This window comes from Danio rerio, chromosome 16 (assembly GCF_049306965.1).
Source record: "Danio rerio strain Tuebingen ecotype United States chromosome 16, GRCz12tu, whole genome shotgun sequence".
NCBI classification, from domain to species: Eukaryota; Metazoa; Chordata; class Actinopteri; order Cypriniformes; family Danionidae; genus Danio; species Danio rerio.
Genome location: NC_133191.1, coordinates 25,042,414 through 25,062,470, shown reverse-complemented (window position 1 = coordinate 25,062,470; position 20,057 = coordinate 25,042,414). Strand labels below are relative to the sequence as shown.

At 37.7% G+C, this 20,057-nt stretch overlaps 1 protein-coding gene across 1 annotated transcript in view; it reads right to left on the bottom strand.

Moving 5' to 3' along the window:
* Positions 1-8,731: 8,731 nt before the first annotated feature.
* LOC141378093 (nuclear pore membrane glycoprotein 210-like) overlaps positions 8,732-20,057 on the bottom strand; it is a 32,332-nt gene continuing 21,006 nt past the window's right edge. The window contains exons 4-6 of the mRNA XM_073925518.1: positions 18,362-18,564; positions 9,143-9,194; positions 8,732-8,983 (exon numbers count right to left, since the gene is read on the bottom strand). Coding sequence (XP_073781619.1) covers positions 8,861-8,983; positions 9,143-9,194; positions 18,362-18,564 — 378 coding nt within the window. The 3' untranslated portion in view covers positions 8,732-8,860. The remainder of the gene's footprint in view (positions 8,984-9,142; positions 9,195-18,361; positions 18,565-20,057) is intronic.

The following is a 20,057-nucleotide window of genomic DNA, read 5'->3' as shown; positions in this document are numbered from 1 at the left end:
GCTGATATAAACACACACAGTCCTTTTTTCAATGTAACAACATAAAAACGGTGGACCAATTGGAGCGGATTTCAGAGTGACCGCAACTTGATGTAGGAGTGCGGTCCCCCCGCCCACCAATATTGGTTGACAGGCACGTCATCACATCCTTAATTTGTTGATTCACATCCTCCATTTTCAGCGAGAGTTTAAGCGAAATCGCTAAAGGAACACACTTGGCCTATTTTTAGATGTAAGGCTTATTGGGCTCAACACAAGATCAATATTCTCCTCATTATCACTCTAATCGGAATTATTGGTTGTATCTTTAGGTAGATTTGCAAACATTTGTACTTTTCATTGCGTATACCTTAAACCTTAGCCGTTTGCATTTCTCGAGGTCACAGAAGCTCCCTGTGATCTTAACTAGGTGCAGCTGGATAAGTGCAAGCGCGTTGCTTCATGTGCGCGTCTCTCCATTGGAAATAATGAAACAAACTTGCCTGCAGGTCGCACACCAGAAGCGCCGCTCTGCGTGGCGTGACACTGACGCAGCGCCATGCATTTTGGAGTTCTGGGCGTGGGTTTCTGTCAGGATATACACACAATGGTGCTTGAAGCCAGCGGCTTCATGTTTCTGCCGCGCCACAGAGAGTGTCTGGTGTGCTAGGTCGCGGTGCATTCGGTGCCTCAGTCATAGTTAATTTAGTGTGTGTGGTTATTAGTCTTGGTGTACAAGCTCTGCACCAGGGGTCACCAACCCTGTTCCTGGAGAGCTACCTTTCTGCAGATTTTAGTTGCAACCCTGACCAAACACACCTGTTTGTAATTATCAAGTGCTGCTTTAGGTACTGTTAATTGTTTCAGGTGTGTTTGATCAGGGTTGGGACTGAATTCTGCAGGAAGGTAGCTCTCCAGGAACAGGGTTGGTGACCCCTGCTCTGCACTTTAAACTAGCACACAGTTGTCTGTACAACTATAGAAAGACGCAAATGATTTTGTACTCTCTGCTTGGTCTGTGTCCGAGTCGTATGTACGGCTGAATGCTGATCCTTTCACTCCTGCTCCTTCTCACAGTCTGCCTGTCTGTTGTAAACACAGAGCGGGTGAGCTCTTGGCTCCGCCCCCTTGTTATGTTGGGGGGAAGCCAACACTAATTTTCATGTGAAGCAACACACCCCTAAAACAGCAAACTGTGTACACACACCCAACATGACACTTTTGAACACATTATAATAAAAACATCTGAACTGTGTTTTGAACTGAACTTGAACTGGCACACTCAGAAGAACCATAATACTAATATTAAATTATAAAAAAGGGGTAAACTATGTGCCCTTTAAGTAAATGAACTCATAATAAAAAATAAGTCGACCTAACAGCTACAAGTTACAACAGGTTTACTCAAGTTTTAAAGGTTCAGTGTGTAAGTTTGACACCCAGTTGTTGAGCTAGATATTGCATTCCTGGATCAAAACACATGCAAGTGCAGGTTGCCAGATTGAGGACAAACAGGAGCGAAACGCTAATTTAAGGCTTATTTAAATTGTGTTCTAAATTAAAGCAAGGTATGTGATAGAAGGAAATTTTACCTTATTAAAAGAAGTTTTTGTCCAAACCAATACCTGGAATTTAAATTTAGAAATGGCTTCTAATTTTTACAGCTGAACAACAGAAAACATGATGACATGATCACCTCAGGTACACCTCATGTGCTTTATTCAGAGTCAAATGCTAACAATATGAGTTTGAAGGCCATTTTACAAGATATTTATTGCCATACTACTGAAAGCAGTGGCAGATAGTTCACCTCAGATCTTGAAAATGAAATAAACTGTTTGAAATTGAACTTTAGAACTGTGAAATAATGCAAAAATCAATCAATTAGATTATGAACCTAACCATTTAAGTGAGTGCATATTCTGTGCTTTTGAATGGCTGTATTTAAATTTCTGTTGTGTCTTATCTGGTACAAACAACCAAATCACATCACATAGTGTGTTGTTAGGACATGGGGTTACAATGTAACCTGCTCACCTAATGTTTACACTCTATAATTTGCTAATTAATAACCACCTCATATGGAACTCTGAATCTGCATCTTGTTTTGGAGTCTGCTACTGTCCACCGGAGGTCACATTTTGGTCACAGACGTATTCTTTAAGAGCCTTTTGAATGAATAAAATACAGGGTTTTCCAACAAGGCGACTTCTGGTGCTTAAATATAATTGGCTAAAGTGGCATTGGGCGAGGTAAAAGAACCAAAACAAAGACAGCCAAATGCATATTTTAAAGCAGAATATCTGACTTCAGCATCATTTTTTAGATAGACAAGAATGTTCACTTGGCATGTTGCTTAAATATCTGCAAACATATTATGGTATTTTTGTGCTTATGAAGAGTCAAAAACTGGCCAACTAGCTTTTTTAAAGTATAATAATCACATTACACATAATCACTAATTACATTTAAAAATTTAAAACTACTTTATATTCATCAAAATGTATGTGGCAATTCCCAATTGTTTTCATGTTTAAAAAATTCTAGTTAGTGAAAATACATCTAGAGATGCTATTTTTAATTTAAAAATGACATTTTTTGCTCATTTCAACTATTGTTTTTTGAAAATGAATTCACAAAAAAATTGTAATTTTAGATTTATTAATTTTAATAAATCACCATCGTCTTTTTTATTTGCATTTTCTTTGGAGTTGTATTATATTTCATTATATTATTTAGTTGTAATCCATATTTCACAGCATTTCCTGTACTAGTTTTTCTTTTGGAGAAAATATTATTTGTTTTATTTCGAGTAGGATAAAAGCAGTTTTTATATATAAAAAATTATGATAATAAAAAAAGTTATATTATTTGCCCCCTTAAGCAATAACCCCATCTTGTTAAATAAACTAATGAACCTAGTTAGGCCTTTAAATGGTACTTTAAGCTAAATACTAGCATCTTAAAAAAAGTATTTTGTAAAATACTATGTACTGTTATTATGGCAAAGACAAAGTTATTAGATTATTCAAACTATTATGTTTAGAAATGTGTTAAAAAAATCTTTTGGGGGAAAACATACAAGGGGCTAATCATTCAGGAGAGCTTATAATTCTGAATTCAACTGTATATGTATAACACAGGGTGAGGGAGTGGCGCAGTAGGTAGTACTGTCGCCTCACAGCAGAAAGGTCGCTGGTTACAGCCTCAGCTCAGTTAGCGTTTCTGTGTGGAGTTTGCTTGCTCTCCCTGCCTTTGCATGTTTCCTCCGGGTGCTCAGGTTTCCCCCACAGTTCAAAGACATGCTGTACAGGTGAATTGGGTAGGCTAAATTGTCTGTAGTGTATGAGTGTGTGTGTGAATGTGTGTGTGGATGTTTCCCAGGGATGGGTTGCGGCTGGAAGGGCATCCGCTGCGTAAAAACTTGCTGCATAAGTTGGCGGTTCATTCTGCTGTGGCGACCCTGGATTAATAAAGGGACTAAGCCGACAAGAAAATGAATGAATGAATGTATAACACATATTTGTCCTCATTTAGGCCATAAACATATAACACATATATGTGCATATATAGCAGAAACATATATGTCCATTTATATATAACACATATATGTACACATATATTTGGCAGAAACATATATGTCCATATATGTATAATACATATATGTACACACAGGGATAGGCAGTGGGCCTTATGATAAATGTATTTCAAATACGTATTTAAAATACAAAAAGGTATTTTGTAATTTGTATTGATAGTGTTGATAAAAATGGCTTAATATTTGCATCAAAATACTTTTTAGGAAGTCAAAATGCACTCTCTGAATGGTACTTTGGATGTTATTGACTTCCATTAAAAGAAGAACTGAAAATCTTAGTAAAGAGTGTGTACAAATAATAGTTGTTTTGGATGGATTGCTAATACCAAATCTTTTTTAAAGCTACAGACATGCTTACAGTCAAATGCTTAATAACAATGATAAACTTTCACTCTATGATGGGTAAACTTTGCTGCAACTCCACAAATCATGTGTGTTCTGAGCTATGATAGTGCTCAACTATAATAATCTTAATTTGACACTGCATACCATGTGATGTGACTATTGCAGATTCATACATTGCGATGTAAATGCTGAATTGATATACTGTGCAGTGCCATTATCATTATTAAATCAAAAGTCAAAGGGCAGAATAGCTTCCATAATGGACAAAAAACCTTTATCTCAAGCAGCGATGTTATGAAAATGTGAACTCATGAAACAAGACCACAAATCCATCTGGACTCCACAGAACTGATGGATGAAGAAAGGATAAGCATGAGGTTCATGAGCAACAGGAAATGATAAGGAAACAGATGATTCATTGAGTCCAGAACACACATTCGCACTACAGCAGTGTGTCTGACTACAATCTGAAAATGCAATATAGAGAATATAGTAATATAAAAAAGTAAGAAATAAGGAGTGTTTGCTTACATCATACAATATTAATAAAGCCAATCTGGAAATCTGTGATGTCAAAGATATAAATGTATGCAATAGCAGAATCAGAGGGCAGACATAGGTCATGTGTCGAAAGAGATAAACCCAACCCGGGCTCATTGTGGAAACGTAGCCCCGCGGAAGTTTCTGCGGATTGCGATTTACGTCCCGGGAGGTATGTATTCGAGCAATTTTTGTTTTCGCGGATCCACGAGAGGCCGCTGTGCGCGCTTTTTCGCGTTTCAGGTGCCTCTCGGGAGCGCGCGGCGTTCGCGCCCGCGCCGTTCTCGCATAAAAAGCTGCCGGATCGGGAAAAAAAAACAGCAAAAGCCCTCGTCTTCGATTTCGACCGCGTTTTCGGATCCCGCCGCGTTTTCGCCCTTATTTTTCGGATTCCGTTTTTCTTCTTACCTGATTTCCGGAACCTGCTGTTCCCCGGACTCGATCCCGGTCGTTGTCCACCACGGCCGGCTCCGGCTCCTCCTCCAGGGCCTCCGCTCCGCCAACGCAACGCTGTGAGCTAAGCGGACAAACTGATTGCATCGGGAAAGCCCTCCACTCGGAGGCGAGCCGTCGGCCGGCGAGCGCAAAGAGGAGGGGCGGAGCGGCGCTACACCGCCCCGCAGCGTTCGCTCGAAAAAAAAACAAACGCGGCCTTTACGTACCTCCGGCCACGTAAATCGCGGTCTCCAGAAGCGTCCGTGGGGCTACGTTTCCAGAATGAGCTTGGGTTGGATAAACCAGGCTGAAGTGGAATGGAAGGATTTTAAGTGAATGTGTATATTTCTAGTGATGTTTTATAAACAAATTTCGGGAGGAGCATGCGCAGAAGTTTCAGTATCAAATACGTCATAGACAATTATCCCATCATCAAATCAGTTCTTGAGCAACTCTTATATATACCAAAGCTGACTTACCTGCAGCATCTCACGACTTCAGCATCCCTCCACCACCCCGTCACCTCACCTCTTGCATTACATTCCCGGGGGGAGCGTTCTGGGGCCGGGCTAGATACTTTGCTCGAATCCCAACTCCTCTTTGTTTCCTGATAAGGGGAATAACTCGAGTTGGGGTTTCTCCTCGAGCTCAGAGCCCTCCCCCCGGACAGCACGCCAAATATGCTTTATACTTAAACGAATGCAAGTGTGAACTCGTGAATTGCTTCAAATGTTCTGTATATTCTCATTTTGAAATTTTTGAAGCTCAAATATCTATCCATACCACTAATATATTGAGATTTTTGATATGCTTGATTCTCATCAACAGGTCACTTTCATGTCAGTCTTGTGAAGCCACTTCTTTATTATTTTATCTGTGTGTTTAAGGTCATTGTCTTGTTAGTAGGTAAACCTTGGGGCCAGTCTGAGGTCCTGAGCACTCTGGAGAAGGTTTTCGTCCAGGATATCCCTGCACTTGGCCGTAGTCATTTTTCCCTTGTTTGCAACATGTAGTCCTGTCCCTGCAGCTTAAACCCTTTCGCACAGCATGATGCTGCTACAAAAATGCTTCACTATTGGGACTGTGGACAGATGATGAGCAGCCAAAAAGTTCTATCTTGGTCTCATAAGACCAGAAAATCTTATTTCTCACCATCTTGGACTTCTTCAGGTGTTTTTAAAGCAAACTTTATGTGGGCTTTCATGTGTCGGGACACTCTGCCATAACACCCAGACTGGTGAAGAGCTGCAGTGATTCTACAAATTTCTCTTATCTCCCGACTGCATCTCTGGAGCTCAGCCACAGTGATCTCTGGGTTTTTCTTTACCTCTCTCACCAAGGCTCTTCTCCCCTGATAGTTCAGTTTGGCCAGACAGGCAGTTCTAGAAAGAATTCTGGTCATCCCAACTATCTTCCACTTAAGGATTATGGAACCTTTTTTATTGTAACCGTGGCCAGATCTGTGCCTTGCCACAATTCTGTCTCTGAGCTCTTCAGGTAGTTCCTTTGACCTCATGATTCTCATTTGCTCTGACATGCATTGTGAGCTGTGAGGTCTTATAAACAGGTGTGTGGCTTTCCTAACCAAGTACAATCAGTATTGTCAAACACAGCTGGATTCAAATGCAGATATAGAACCATCTCAAGGATGATCAGAAGAAATGGACAGAGTTAAACACAAAGTGACACAGTAAAGGGTCTGAATAGTTACTGTTGGACCATGTGACTTTTCAGTTTTTCTTTTTTAATAAATCTTCAATAATGTCAACAATTCTGTGTTTTTTCTGTCAGTATAGATTATTAAAGATTATTTTAGAAAATGGCTGTAACATAAAAAAGTGAAAAAATTGTAAGGGGGTCTGAATACTTTTCACACCCAATGCATATAGGTGAAGTCAGAATTATTAGTCCCCCTGTTTATTTTGTCCCCCAATTTCTGTTTAATAGAGAGATTTTTTTCAACACATTTCTAAACACAATAGTTTTAGTTAACTCATTTCTAATAACTGATTTATTTTATTTTTGCCATGACGACAGTAAATAATATTTTACTAGATATTTTTCAAGACACTTCTATACAGCTTAAAGGGACATTTAAAAGCTTAACTTAGGCAGGTTAGGGTAATTAGGCAGGTTATTGAATAACGATGGTTTGTTCTGTAGACTATAAAAAATAGCTTAAAAGGGCTAATAATTTTGACCTTAAAATAGATTTAAAAAATAAAAACAGTTTTTATTCTAGCCGAAACAAAACAAGTATTCTGTGAAAATTTCCTTGCTCTGTTAAACATCATCTGGTAAAAATTAAAAAATAAATAAAATAAAATGGGGCTAATAATTCTGACTTCAATTGTATATATATATATATATATATATATATATATATATATATATATATATATATATATATACACATAAACTCATTCATTTTGGTTTCAGCTTAGTACCTTTATTAATCTGGGGTTGCCACAGCGAAATGAACCATCAACTCATCCAGCACATGTTTTTGCAGCGGATGCCCTTCCAGCTCATCCCACTTATCCAACTCATCCCTGGGAAACATCCACATACACTCATTCCCTACAGACAATTTAGCCTACCCAATTCACCTGTACCGCATGTCTTTGGAAACCGAAACACCCAGAGGAAACCCACACGAACGCAGGGAGAACATGCAAACCCCACACAGAAACACCAGTTGACCCATCTGAGGCTCGAACCAGCAACCTTCTTGTGAGGCGACAGCACTACCTACTGCGCCACTTCAATATATGTGTCTCTATACAATAGTATAGTTCAATATACTGCGCCACTTAAATATATTTAGTTGAAGTCAGAATTATTAGCCCCCCTTTGATTTTTTCTTCTTTTCAAAATATTTCCCAAATGATGCTTAACAGAGCAAGGAAATTTTCACAGTATGTCTGATAATTTTTTGTCTTCTGGAGAAAGTCTTATTTTGTTTCATTAGGTTAGAATTAAAGCAGTTTTATTTTTTTAAACACTATTTTAGGGACAAAGTTATTAGCCCCTTTAAGCTAATTTTTAGTCTACAGAACAAACCATCCTAATACAATAACTTGCCTAATTACCCTAACCTGCCTATTTAACCTCATTACCTAGTTAAGCCTTTAAATGTCACTTTAAGCTGTGTAGAAGTATCTTGAAAAATATCTAGTCAAATATTATTTACTGTCGTCATGGCAAAGAAAAAATAAATCAGTTATTAGAAATGAGTTACTAAAACTATTATTTCTAAAAATGTGTTAAAAAATCTTCTCTTCATGGTGTTAACTAATATTCACAGGGGGGCTAACATGACAAGGGGGCTAATAATTGTCACTTTAACTGTGTATGTGTGTGTGTGTGTGTGTGTGTGTGTGTGTATATATATATATATATATATATATATATATATATATATATATATATATATATATATATATATATATATATATATATATATATATATATATTATTATTGTGTATATAATTTATTAGTTAACACCATTTAATAACACAATTGCTACTCTTAAGGCATTATATGCATTAACTATTAACTAATAAATTAACCACCTAGGATTATTAATGCTTTTGTAGTTTTAATTACACTGACTTATTAATATGCACTGATGGTAACAAATAGAATTATTGTACAGAGTTAACACAAAAAAGATGTCTATAAATAGTTACAGAATGTTCAGGGAAAAAATTCAGTGCACATGCATCCTTGATCTTCAAGCATTTGATGCTGTGATGAACAACAATCCCCATTGCATTCTGATTATTCTTAAAAGGGTACCCTAAAAGTCTGATCAATTTGGAAGTTCCCATGATACCAATATTATGTTTATTCACTACTGATTATTAGCATATGTCTTATCCTGAGTAAAGAATAAGAGTGAACACCTTGTGGTTTGTATAGGCAGCTTTAGATGGGGTTTCAGCTGCATTCTCTGTGGACTAGAGACCAGGGTCAGAGGATGTCCACCTCATTGAACAGGAAGTGAAATGATCAAACTGCACCCTCATTTGGTCAAACACAGCCAGCTGCAGGGTAGCATCTCGAGGGCTGAACATAGATAACTGAAAGAGAAAAAGAGCAATGACATGAAAGAATATGGTAATGTGATATTTAATTACATTAGAGTAATTCTAGGAGAATAATGGCAGTCCAAACATTAAAGAGATAAAGCGTGACCTAGTTAAATAAATAATGATAAAATCTTGCTTAACCTATCTCACCATGAAAGACAATAATCCTTCCTCCATAGCAATAGACTTCTGATTTGGGGATCTAGAATTATAAAAAAATAAAACTATGAACCGATAAAGTGTGAATAACCTTTTTGCCACAAAAGGTGCAAAATGAAGATATGTGCCACACATAAATGGTAATAGGGCAAGAAAGTCCATTAATAGTTATCCATTGCCATCCATGACATAACCTAGATAGCATGCATACTGTACTTCATGAGACATATTTTAGTATTTAGAGCACATAATGTTATAGCCACATGTAGGGCCCTATCATACACCCGCCGCAATAAGGCGCAAGACATATTTTCAGACCAGCGCAACCTTAATTTTTACGTTTTGCACCACATTTTTAAAATAGCAAATCCATTTGTGCCATTTGGGGACTCTTGGGAATGCTGGACTAAAATAGAGGTGTGTTAAAGAGCATCGTTGGTGTGTTGCTATTTTGAGCATCTGAAATAGACCACGCCATTGACCATCTAAAAGGAGATCTAAAGTTCAGCGCAGAGCGCGTTAGTTATTGGAACCTATGTGGGTTCCAACACTTGCACATTACTTAACACACACAGGATGTACAGCAATAAACAAATATCTTTACACTTATTCAAAAAAAATTAAAGGTTTAAAATTTTATAAAAATTATTATTTTCTACACAAATAAAAAACCACTGCCTGCATGCCTCATCACGTGGGACTTTTTATTAATGACAATTTGCATTTGTATAATGTTATTATTAGTAGTATTATTTATTATATGCATATTTCTATTTGTTTTAATAAAAACAAGTTTAAATTTGTCCACCTGTCAGGTTTTAAAGACATTTGCATCACTGTATGGGGCATTAGAAAAGGACATGTTTGGATATAATTTTTTGACACCATTAATATTGTTCATTTATTCTTTTGCTGGAAATTAGACCTGAATTTAGAAATAGTTTTGAAACAAATTTGTGTGCTTAACAAACAAAATTAAATATGTAAACTAATGGATGTCTTCAGTGGAGTTTCCACCGTTTCCTTATCCACAAAAGTAAAGGAGTAAAGGATAAAAGTAAAAAGAAAAAGAAAGTAAACAGGCCATTCTTTATCCTCGCGCTAAAGATGTTCTGTTTAACTGTTTCTCACTAGTTTAGTTTTTGCACTTACAAAGTCTGCCATGTATATAACAAATGTGACATGGCGTGACACAACTGACTCTAAGGGAATGGAAGATGTTATGCTCAAAATTTACCCAAAAATTATTAGGAGAATAAGCACAACCCTGTTAGACCATGTGCAAGGAAATGTATTTTCTATCTTTAAAATAGCAAAAATTGAATTCAGACACAACCTTAATGCTTTTGTGCCATAGTCTTTAGACTCTGCGCCTAGATCAATAAAAGAAAGCTCATAGTGTTTAGTCTAAAATAAATTACTGTGTATAAATATCTGAAAAATATCTTTAAAATGAAAATTGCAAATCATAAACATCTCAAAGGCATATTGTACATGTCTGTATAACATCTGACAGGAGATGAGCAAATATTTCTAACCCTTTTGCTACCATGTTTTAATATAATGGCATGTCTGCCGTTTTGTTATCTTTTAACAAGAGTATAGTATGTTGCTGATATTTATAACATTACGCTAGCATATTTTAGCATGTTATAACACAACTAACATGTTAACTCCCCAACCCTCCCTCTTCTCAGCAGGGTGTTTTTGCACCTCTAGTTTGAAAAAAGTCAGGAAAGTGGTCCCGCTTTGTTTAGGTGCGAGTGTTGAGTGTCGAAAGAGGAAAGAGTTTGCATGAAAAGGGGAGTAGACTAGGTTCACATGGACATCAGTAATCAAATTATTTTCCTTAATCTGATTAAGACAATAATATTATTAAGATGTTTACATGAGTTGCTTTTTTTCTAGAGTTTCATGTAATTTCGGGTGTTCATTCTTAATTTGTCGACTTTAACTGCAGTTTGCCACTTTCACTTTCATTCAGGAACCTTTCATGCATGCCCCCCGAGACAAACAAGATATTGGATGCGAGGAACTGCTGGAAGAGTGTGGTTTTAATGTTATTTTTGATACTGCACACCGTATGGAAGAATAAAAAAAACTCAGCATTTTTCTAAAACTTAGATGCAGAGACTCAATAAGTGCATAGCGTCAGACACCTGTGTGTGTATAGACTATCATGGCACAAAATGCAGCAAAAATCCTACATGACAGTAATAGTTTGATTAAGGTGTTTACATGTTTACATTCGGAAAGCAGCATTTATAGCAGATCTATCAGGTATGTCTATAAAAATTGAAAGAGTACTGCTGACCATACTAACTAACTTTGCCATCTGAATAAGTAAAAACAAAGAACACTGATCACACGCTTACCAAAGTTGTAAAAAAAGGACAATCAACACGAACTGGAACCACATCTTTTTTTTTGATGAGTAAAGATGAGTGGCAATTCGGGATTTCACCATTTCTAGATGCGAAAAGCTCTAGGGTAAAAATGTTCCTTACAAGCATATTTTTGTTGCATGATAGCAGACCACTGTAATCCACACACATGTGAGTCCAGCTGTGCTCTCATAGCGGGGAAATGGACACAAAAAAATGTTGTGGCACATTTATAAATGCAAGACAGACAACCCATGTCTCTGAAAATTTTTTCCACTTGTTTTAATAACTCTTGGCAACTCAACATGACATCACTCTGCGCCTAAACAGTTCAACAGGTAAAAACAGTCTCCGAAGCTATATCATGAATACTAATGAAATTGCACTTCATTCATAATAGAGCATGCTGATTGGTTCGAATCAAGTCTTTCTTATGAATTAATGATGAAAACTTAAAGATATCACGCTGTACCTGCCAGTACAGACATCCAGTCTCCACACTGGAGTTTATACAAGGATCTAATCGCCGTGACGTTGCTTCAAAATTTGATTTTTAAACTGGAAGAACAAATTTGCTCGAAATAACACAAAAACAACCAATTTTCTTTTCTTTTTTTTTGTGAAATATATGACCCTCATCTGGGTCAGTTGGCGTTTCTGTGTGGAGTATGCATGTTCTCACTGCATTTGCATGGGTTTTCTCCGGGTGCTCCGGTTTTCCCCACATTCCAAAGACATGCGGTACAGGTGAATTGGGTAGGCTAAATTGTCCATAGTGTATGTATGTATGTGAATGAGTGTGTATGGCTTTCCCAGTGAAGGGTTGCGGCCGGAATTGCATCAGCTCGGCTGATTGGACCGATGATAGTCTATTGCGATTGGTCGACTGCATTCGACTGCATTCGGTCACCACGGCTACAGTAGCTACAGAGCCCTCTGCAGAAATGCAATGAACCAATGCAGTTAAACACCAGCATATATACTGTATGGCTTTCCCAGTGAAGGGTTGCGGCCGGAATTGCATCAGCTGCGTAAAACTTATGCTGGATAAGTTGGTGGTTAATTCCGCTGTGGTGACCCAAGATTAATAAAGGGACTAAGCCGAAAAGACAATGAATGAATGAATGAAATATATGTGTCCTAATGGGGTTTTTAGCAACATAGGACTGTCAACATCTCAAAAAAATGCATTTAGTTTTTTCTGACCCTTTAACATGCTTAGAATATTGCTACCATTAATTAACATGGTTTTTCTAGCATGATTAGCTTGGCCAAACACATTTGATGTCTGCACACATTTACACACCTCATTTTTTGTGGAAAGATAGGTAAATGAGCAAGCAATCATTGGCATTCAGCCTGCTTGTAATTATTTCATTTTCTGAGTGTGTTTCGCTTGTGGCTAATGATTTGCTTCATTAAATTGGTAAATCTAATGCTACTCCTGTCTCTCTTAGTGTGCTGTGACCAAACAAGAAGCATTTATGACCAAAAATCAGTTTTCCTCACCGCTCAGGGCTGCTCTTAGGGTTGAATTAGTAATATGATGTAATGTTTCATTTTCAGAGATGATGCATTGATTCAAATGGTTGACATTGATCAAAGACTTGCTTTCTAGAGCATCTGTGTCAGGAGAGGAAAAGCCCTCACAGAACCCTAACACACACACACACACTGAGGTCCAATGCATGCAGTTACTATGGAAACTGCCATAACACTTCACCCTGCATATCACACATAATTGCATGGCAAATGAGAGCAGCGGAAAGAGAGAAAGAGTGAAAGATGGAGGTCTGGTGTGGGTGTAGGGGTGAAACAGAAAGAAAGAGAAACACCTGGAGGGTGAGCAAATGAAAGAACGAGAGGGAAAAAAGAGAGGTGAAGGGAAAAGAGGAAAATGAGTGAATCATAAAAGAGTTTGTGAGAGGATGTAACAGCAGGAGGGGGCAAAAAGAGAAAGAGAGAGGATGGAGTGGGCATTACTCACCAGTCCACAGGGCTACTGAAGCTGAGTGCAAGAATAGTGAGGGAAAGATGATGTTGAGGACCAGAGAAGAGAGATGGAGAGACTTGCAGGAACCCAAAACTCCAGCTGAACTCTGCTCTCCTCCACTGCGGGAATCTCCTTTAACAGACTGGGAGAATTACCATAACTGGAAGACTAACCACTGCACACATAAACACACACATTACACAAAAACACACATGACTGCAAGGCTACAGCACTTCACCCACTCAAAACATGAAGTGCTTATGCAGCAGAGATACTTGAATAAATGCAATCTACTCTGTGCTTTGATGTGTAAAATACATCTGGTTTGATTTTTCATTACAGAAGCACAGAATGTCCACAACATTGCTTTCAGACTTACATCCAAAAATATATGTGCAGGTCAAAGACTAAGGGGGTTTCAACTGTCAAAACAAGTGACAATACAATAATACAGCTTTTAAAAATTCTTCTGTGCAATAGATTGTATATCCAGTTTAAAGAGCCCCTATTTTGCATTTAAAAAGGTCATTTTTTGGTTTTGGGGATTTCCGACAACATGCTGATATGCGTGCAAGGTCAAAAAACAATTTCATTTTCTTATAATATGCATTTATTTTTACCTAATTATCCCAGCGACTCCCATATGAATCGTTCAGCGAATTATTTGTTCCCAAATCCCTCCTTAGCGTGAAGCTAATCCGAGCTGATTGGACCGATGACATAGTCTATTGCGATTGGTCGACTGCATTCGGTCACCACGGCTACAGTAGCTACAGAGCCCTCTGCAGAAATGCAATGAAGCAATGCAGTTAAACACCAGCATATACTCTACTCCTAAACCTATTCCCAAGTAATAACAATGACACACATTCAGTGTTAATCCACAGTGTCAAAAGTTAAACTATTCTGAAAATTGACCCCGCCACATGTGAGGAACAGCTGATGGTGGCCATAGCAAAAGCGAACAGCAGAGGATAGCCAGTTTAGAATCGCATTTAAATCGGTAAAGGTTTTTACCGTAATTTTAGATGCAATATTTGAACAGCCCCATACAGATTTAACCTGAGAGATACAGTACACGCACTAAGCCACGCAGGGCGAGTACAACTTATAACAGACAATTAAACATATATTTTGCAAACTACACAAAACAAGGCAATCATTTTACTAACACATACATGTTATGATCCGAAGGAAGAAGAAACGCGTCCATTTGAACTGTAAAAGCTATTTACAAAGTTCCATACATAATAATCTCTGCTGCTCCTTCAATAGCAAACGATGAATCCTGCATTGAAGCGTCGGTTATTGTATCAAAAATCAGTGAAATGACAAGAACAAACACAACTCTAGGTTGGCTCTACTGTGGTATTGTTATGAAAATAAACTTTAACTCTTTATTCCCCACTGCTGAATCTCCATCTGTCAGTGATCGTCATCTTCGTGTCATGATCAGTCCCGTGATGCCTCGCGTCTCCGCTAGTGTCTGAAGGGAAATCGCGTGCACATTTTACCAGAACTGGAACTACACATTTGGTGATGTACTGTATCAATGTCGATGCGATCAAACAAAAGCACTGAACCCAACTGGATTCGTTTATTCGACTCTGAGTCAAATATTTAGCTAAATAATCAATAGTTTTAAATGAGGTGCACTTTTAGATTTAAACCTCAGCTGGATATTTTTATTCACTTTGAGCTGTGTTACACACTGCATGGAAGATCATTTTCAAAAACCCATAATAGGGGCTCTTTAATGTTTTTAATTTTCACAGCCAAAAAATTAAAAGTCACATACTTTTGCCCCCATGATTCACCCATGAAAATGTAATTTGGTGTAAAACAATTTATTTTCATAATAACAGTGTACATATCTAAACCCAATTGTCTACATTTATCTAACAAGAGAAATGTAGATTTGATAGCATGATGAATATTTGATAGCATATTAAAAGGCTTAAAGTAATTATTCATTGTTGTTTGAAATACATTAAATAAATACTTTGTTTTTTAATGTGTTTGAATAACTAAAAATTTTAATATTATTATACTACTTTTTATGTTACTTGAATCAGGAATAGTTCACCCACTAATGAAAATTCTGTCATTATTTACCCACCTTTCATTTGTTCCAAACATTTCCTCTTTTAAACACAAAGCAAAATATTTTGAAGAATGCTGGAAACCTTTATTCATTAACTTCCACTGCATTTGTTTTGTCTACTATGGAAGTCAATGGTTACAGGTTTTTTAAAATTCTTCAAAACGTATCCCTTATTTATTTATTTATTTATTAATTTATTTTATTCTTTTTCTTTTCGGCTTAGTTCCTTTATTAATCAGAGGTCGCCACAGCAGAATGAACTGCTAAGCCTTCCAGCATATGTTTTACCCAGCTATGCCACTCCAGCCGCATCCCAACACTGGGAAACACCTACACGCTCTCATTCACACACACACACTATGGCCAATTTAGTTTATTCAATTCACCTATAGCGCATGCCTTTGGACTGTGGGGGAAACCCAAGCACCTGGAGGAAACCCACTCGAACATGGGGACAGCATGAAAATTTCACACAGACATGCCAACTGACCCTGCCGGGACTCAAACCAGCGACCTTCTTGCTGTGAGGCAATTGTGCTACCTACTGCATCACCCTGACCCTGAGGTTTTAAACCACTTGAGGGTACAATAGCACACGGATGCAGACTTGCATATGAAAACCGACATTGCATGTCTCAGAGATGCAATGTCAGACATAATGCACTCAAAGTAGTGAGGTCACTGTGAGGGGCTGGGTTAGGGGTGTGGTTAGATGTGTACATTAAAAGCATGGCATGCAGCTTAGCTTGCAACTGGTTTGCACCCCTCTCCTCTCATTTTTGCATGGTCTATCTCTTCAAATCCTAAAATATACTTGTATTTGCATTTACTCACTTTTGTCAATAACCAAAATACCAACTCCTTACTTTATAAAAAGAAGCAAAAACAAATAAACTTTAAAACATGTATACTGTGGGCTCTATTTTGACGGTCCATGCGCAGAGCGCAAAACGAAATGAAATAATGAAAATGAAATGAATAATAATAACAAAAGTGCTAAAAAACCTGAGTTATAGCCTAAAACACATGCTGTGCCTCATATGGTCTAAAACCTGACAGGTGGGCAAATCTAAGCTTGTTTTTAATAAGACAAATATAAATATGGATATAATAAATAATACTGCTAATAATAATATTATACAAAAGCTAATTGAATGAACTGAAAAAGCCTCCCAAGATGAAGAAGACATAAAAGCAGTGATTTTTCATATTTATGTAGGCTAGAAAATAGTATGTTTTGTAATATTTAAATTCTTTTATATTTATATCCTATATCTATTATTATTATATCCTATATATATATCCTTAATATTTACATTTTTTATATGTAAAGATATTTGCCTATTGCTCTCTTGTGCCCATTAAGCAGTGCGTAAGCGAGGCGCAACTCTTCGCCAGAGTTTAGACAGGGTTAGTTTTGGTCTAATGAAAAATCTATTATAGTTTCTCAAAATAGCAACGCGCCAGCGGTCTGCCTCAGAACGCCTTCCTTTTAAGACCAGAACGCCTATGGGCGCACAAATGAGCGCTAATGCATTTGCTATTTAAACAGCGTAGCGCAACGCCTCAAAACGACTCTTGCGCCAAGCTGAAACTACCAAAAGACTATTGCGCTGCGCCTTGCGCCACACTGCGCCGGGTGTAAGATAGGGCCCTATAATTTCATTTACCTAAGAAGCAACAAAAGTTGGTAACACTTCATAATAACTACACACTATGAATCATTTATTAAGCGCTAGCAAATAGTGAGTTCATTATCTGTTAAGCAATAACATATGTTGGTAAGCAGTTTGTAACTAGTATATGCCTGAATTATAATATATAAATGTCAGTTTGAATGGTTTATTAATCATTTACTTGCACATTCTGAATGATGGCGAGGCAGTGACGCAGTAGGTAGTGCTGTCGCCTCACAGCAAGAAGGTCACTGGGTTGCTGGTTCGAACCTCGGCTCAGTAGGCGTTTTTGTGTGGAGTTTGCATGTTCTCCCTGCCTTTGCATGGGTTTCCTCCGGGTGCTCCGGTTTCCCCCACAGTCCAAAGACATGCGGTACAGGTGAATTGGGTAGGCTAAATTGTCCGTAGTGTATGAGTGTGTGTGTGTGTGTGAATGTGTTCGTGGATGTTTCCCAGATATGGGTTGCGGCTGGAAGGGCATCCGCTGCGTAAAAACTTGCTGGATAAGTTGGTGGTTTATTCCGCTGTGGTGACCCTAGATTAATAAAGGGACTAAGCCGACAAGAAAATGAATGATTCTGAATGATCTTTAAAAACCAGCAACTTCTCTTAAATAATTGTTTTTTAAATGATGCAATACTTATTTAGTAATGAAAAATAAAAGTTAAAGTATGCAAGTACAATTATCAAACACATTTTAAATGTGCTTATAAGTCAAGAATAGATCATTTGTATGTGCAGTCATAAACTGCTTATTATTGTTTATAAATGTAGAGTTAATGCTTAACAAATAATGAATTCACTATTTGCCAATGCTTAATATATAATTCATAGTGTGCATAGTTAATATAAAGTGATACCCAAAAGTCTAGTATAAAAAAGATCTAAAATCCACTGACTTTGAATATTTGTACCAAAAACAATATAAAAGCACATGGCATTTTATGAATTTAAGACTTTTATAAGCCCTTAATTTGTGGAGTGTCACTTTAATACATGAAACCAGCACACATGCAGTACACATAAGTGATGCATTTCAGTGAAGGTCATTACCCAACCTGTCCTCCCACGGCAATACACGTGACCTGATACGCATGCTGAGTTGTCTTTGCCTCAGTCAGACTCAGGGTCTCCACGTAAACACCCCCTTCAGGCAGCATCTTGACATCCCTATAGAAGTGTAACGGGGCCAAAGACCAGTGCAGAGGCCCTCCGTCAAAGATAACCACACTATATGAACCCACCGAGAGTAGAACCTCGGAGACAAGCAAAAGAACAATGTCACTGGGAGTATATGTAGAGTGCAAAGCTCACAGTAATGTTGTTGTCTTTCATTAGTGCCTGACTGACGAAAGCTAACAACGGATCCATCAAAGTGTACTGTTAAAGTCCCATGAGTGGTGCTTGGCAGCGTTTGCCCTAGACCGGTGCTCTCTGTGTCCCTGACATGATTCACAGTCATACATCAGTGATCAGGAGCGCTCAGTTTCACATTTATCTTCTGCTGTACAGTTCATTATCCTAATAAATAGCCAGCATAGGGATGATAAATCACCCTTTATACAGACAGGACACTTGCCACAAATCACACACACTCACGGACACACACACACACACACACACACACACACACACACACACAAATGGCATAGTTTCAGAGAGCTGTAGGCCACCAGGGTGGTTTTTCAGTGATGTTGCATACCTCTGTTTCCACCGCGATTTTTACAATAGTCTGACCCTGTGAAAGAGCCTCCAAACGGACTCCTCAACAAAATTCAAACACAGATATTTACACACAGCTAGGGAATTTTTCTGTGATTTTCTTGTTAGTTTAAATTAGTTTGAATGAGAACAAAAACATTGTTAAAATACTTAAAATAAAAATGTAGTGAATTCATAATTAAAAACAAGATAAGTCAATGGAGCAATCTCAACGGCCATTCACACGTAAATCCTTCAATGTTTTAAATCAATATAAACTATACTATCATCACTTTTGAACCAAATAACAAAATAAAAACGGGCGTAAGGGCGTATGTCCGTCGAAGTGTTTTTGCAGTGCTGTTATAAAAACACTCAGCTGTGAGCTTTTTTCCAACTATAGGAGTTTAACACAGTGAGCTTAGCATTGCATGAAATTCATGGTAAACATCTCACTATGCTTCTGGCAATTTAGAAATAACAAAAAATAAAGCTCCGAAAAAAATAAACACTTTGGTGGCGCTCTAATATAATGGTATTTCTAATGCAGGGTCTATGGGAGGGTCAGTACATTGTTCTGTCTTCTGACTGCCAATATCAGCATCTGTCAATTTTGTCTGTCAATCTGTCAATAATGTTTTTCTTTTTTCTATTTGAGCAAATGAGAATGCAATAATGTATTTGTGGCACTCTTCCATTCACTGCTCTCAAGTTTTACTCAACTATGATGACTTAAAACATTCACATCTCAGAAATGTGAAAATGGTCTAGAGAGGGCTCTGAACTTGACTCTCAACTAGACTCAGAACTACATTAATGCACTGGCATGTTTTAAGTGTAAACTCGGTTAATTGTCTTGCATTTTTCAAAAAACAAGTTTAAGTGTGACCCTGTGAAAGAGCCTCTAGACAAACTCCTTCATAGAATCCAGCACCTTGAGACAGAGATGCTGATGTAAATACAGAAATGCTGGATGCAGACACAGAAAGGGAATGTTCATGTGATGTTTTTGTTGGTATAAATCCGTTAGACACCATGCTTAGGGAAA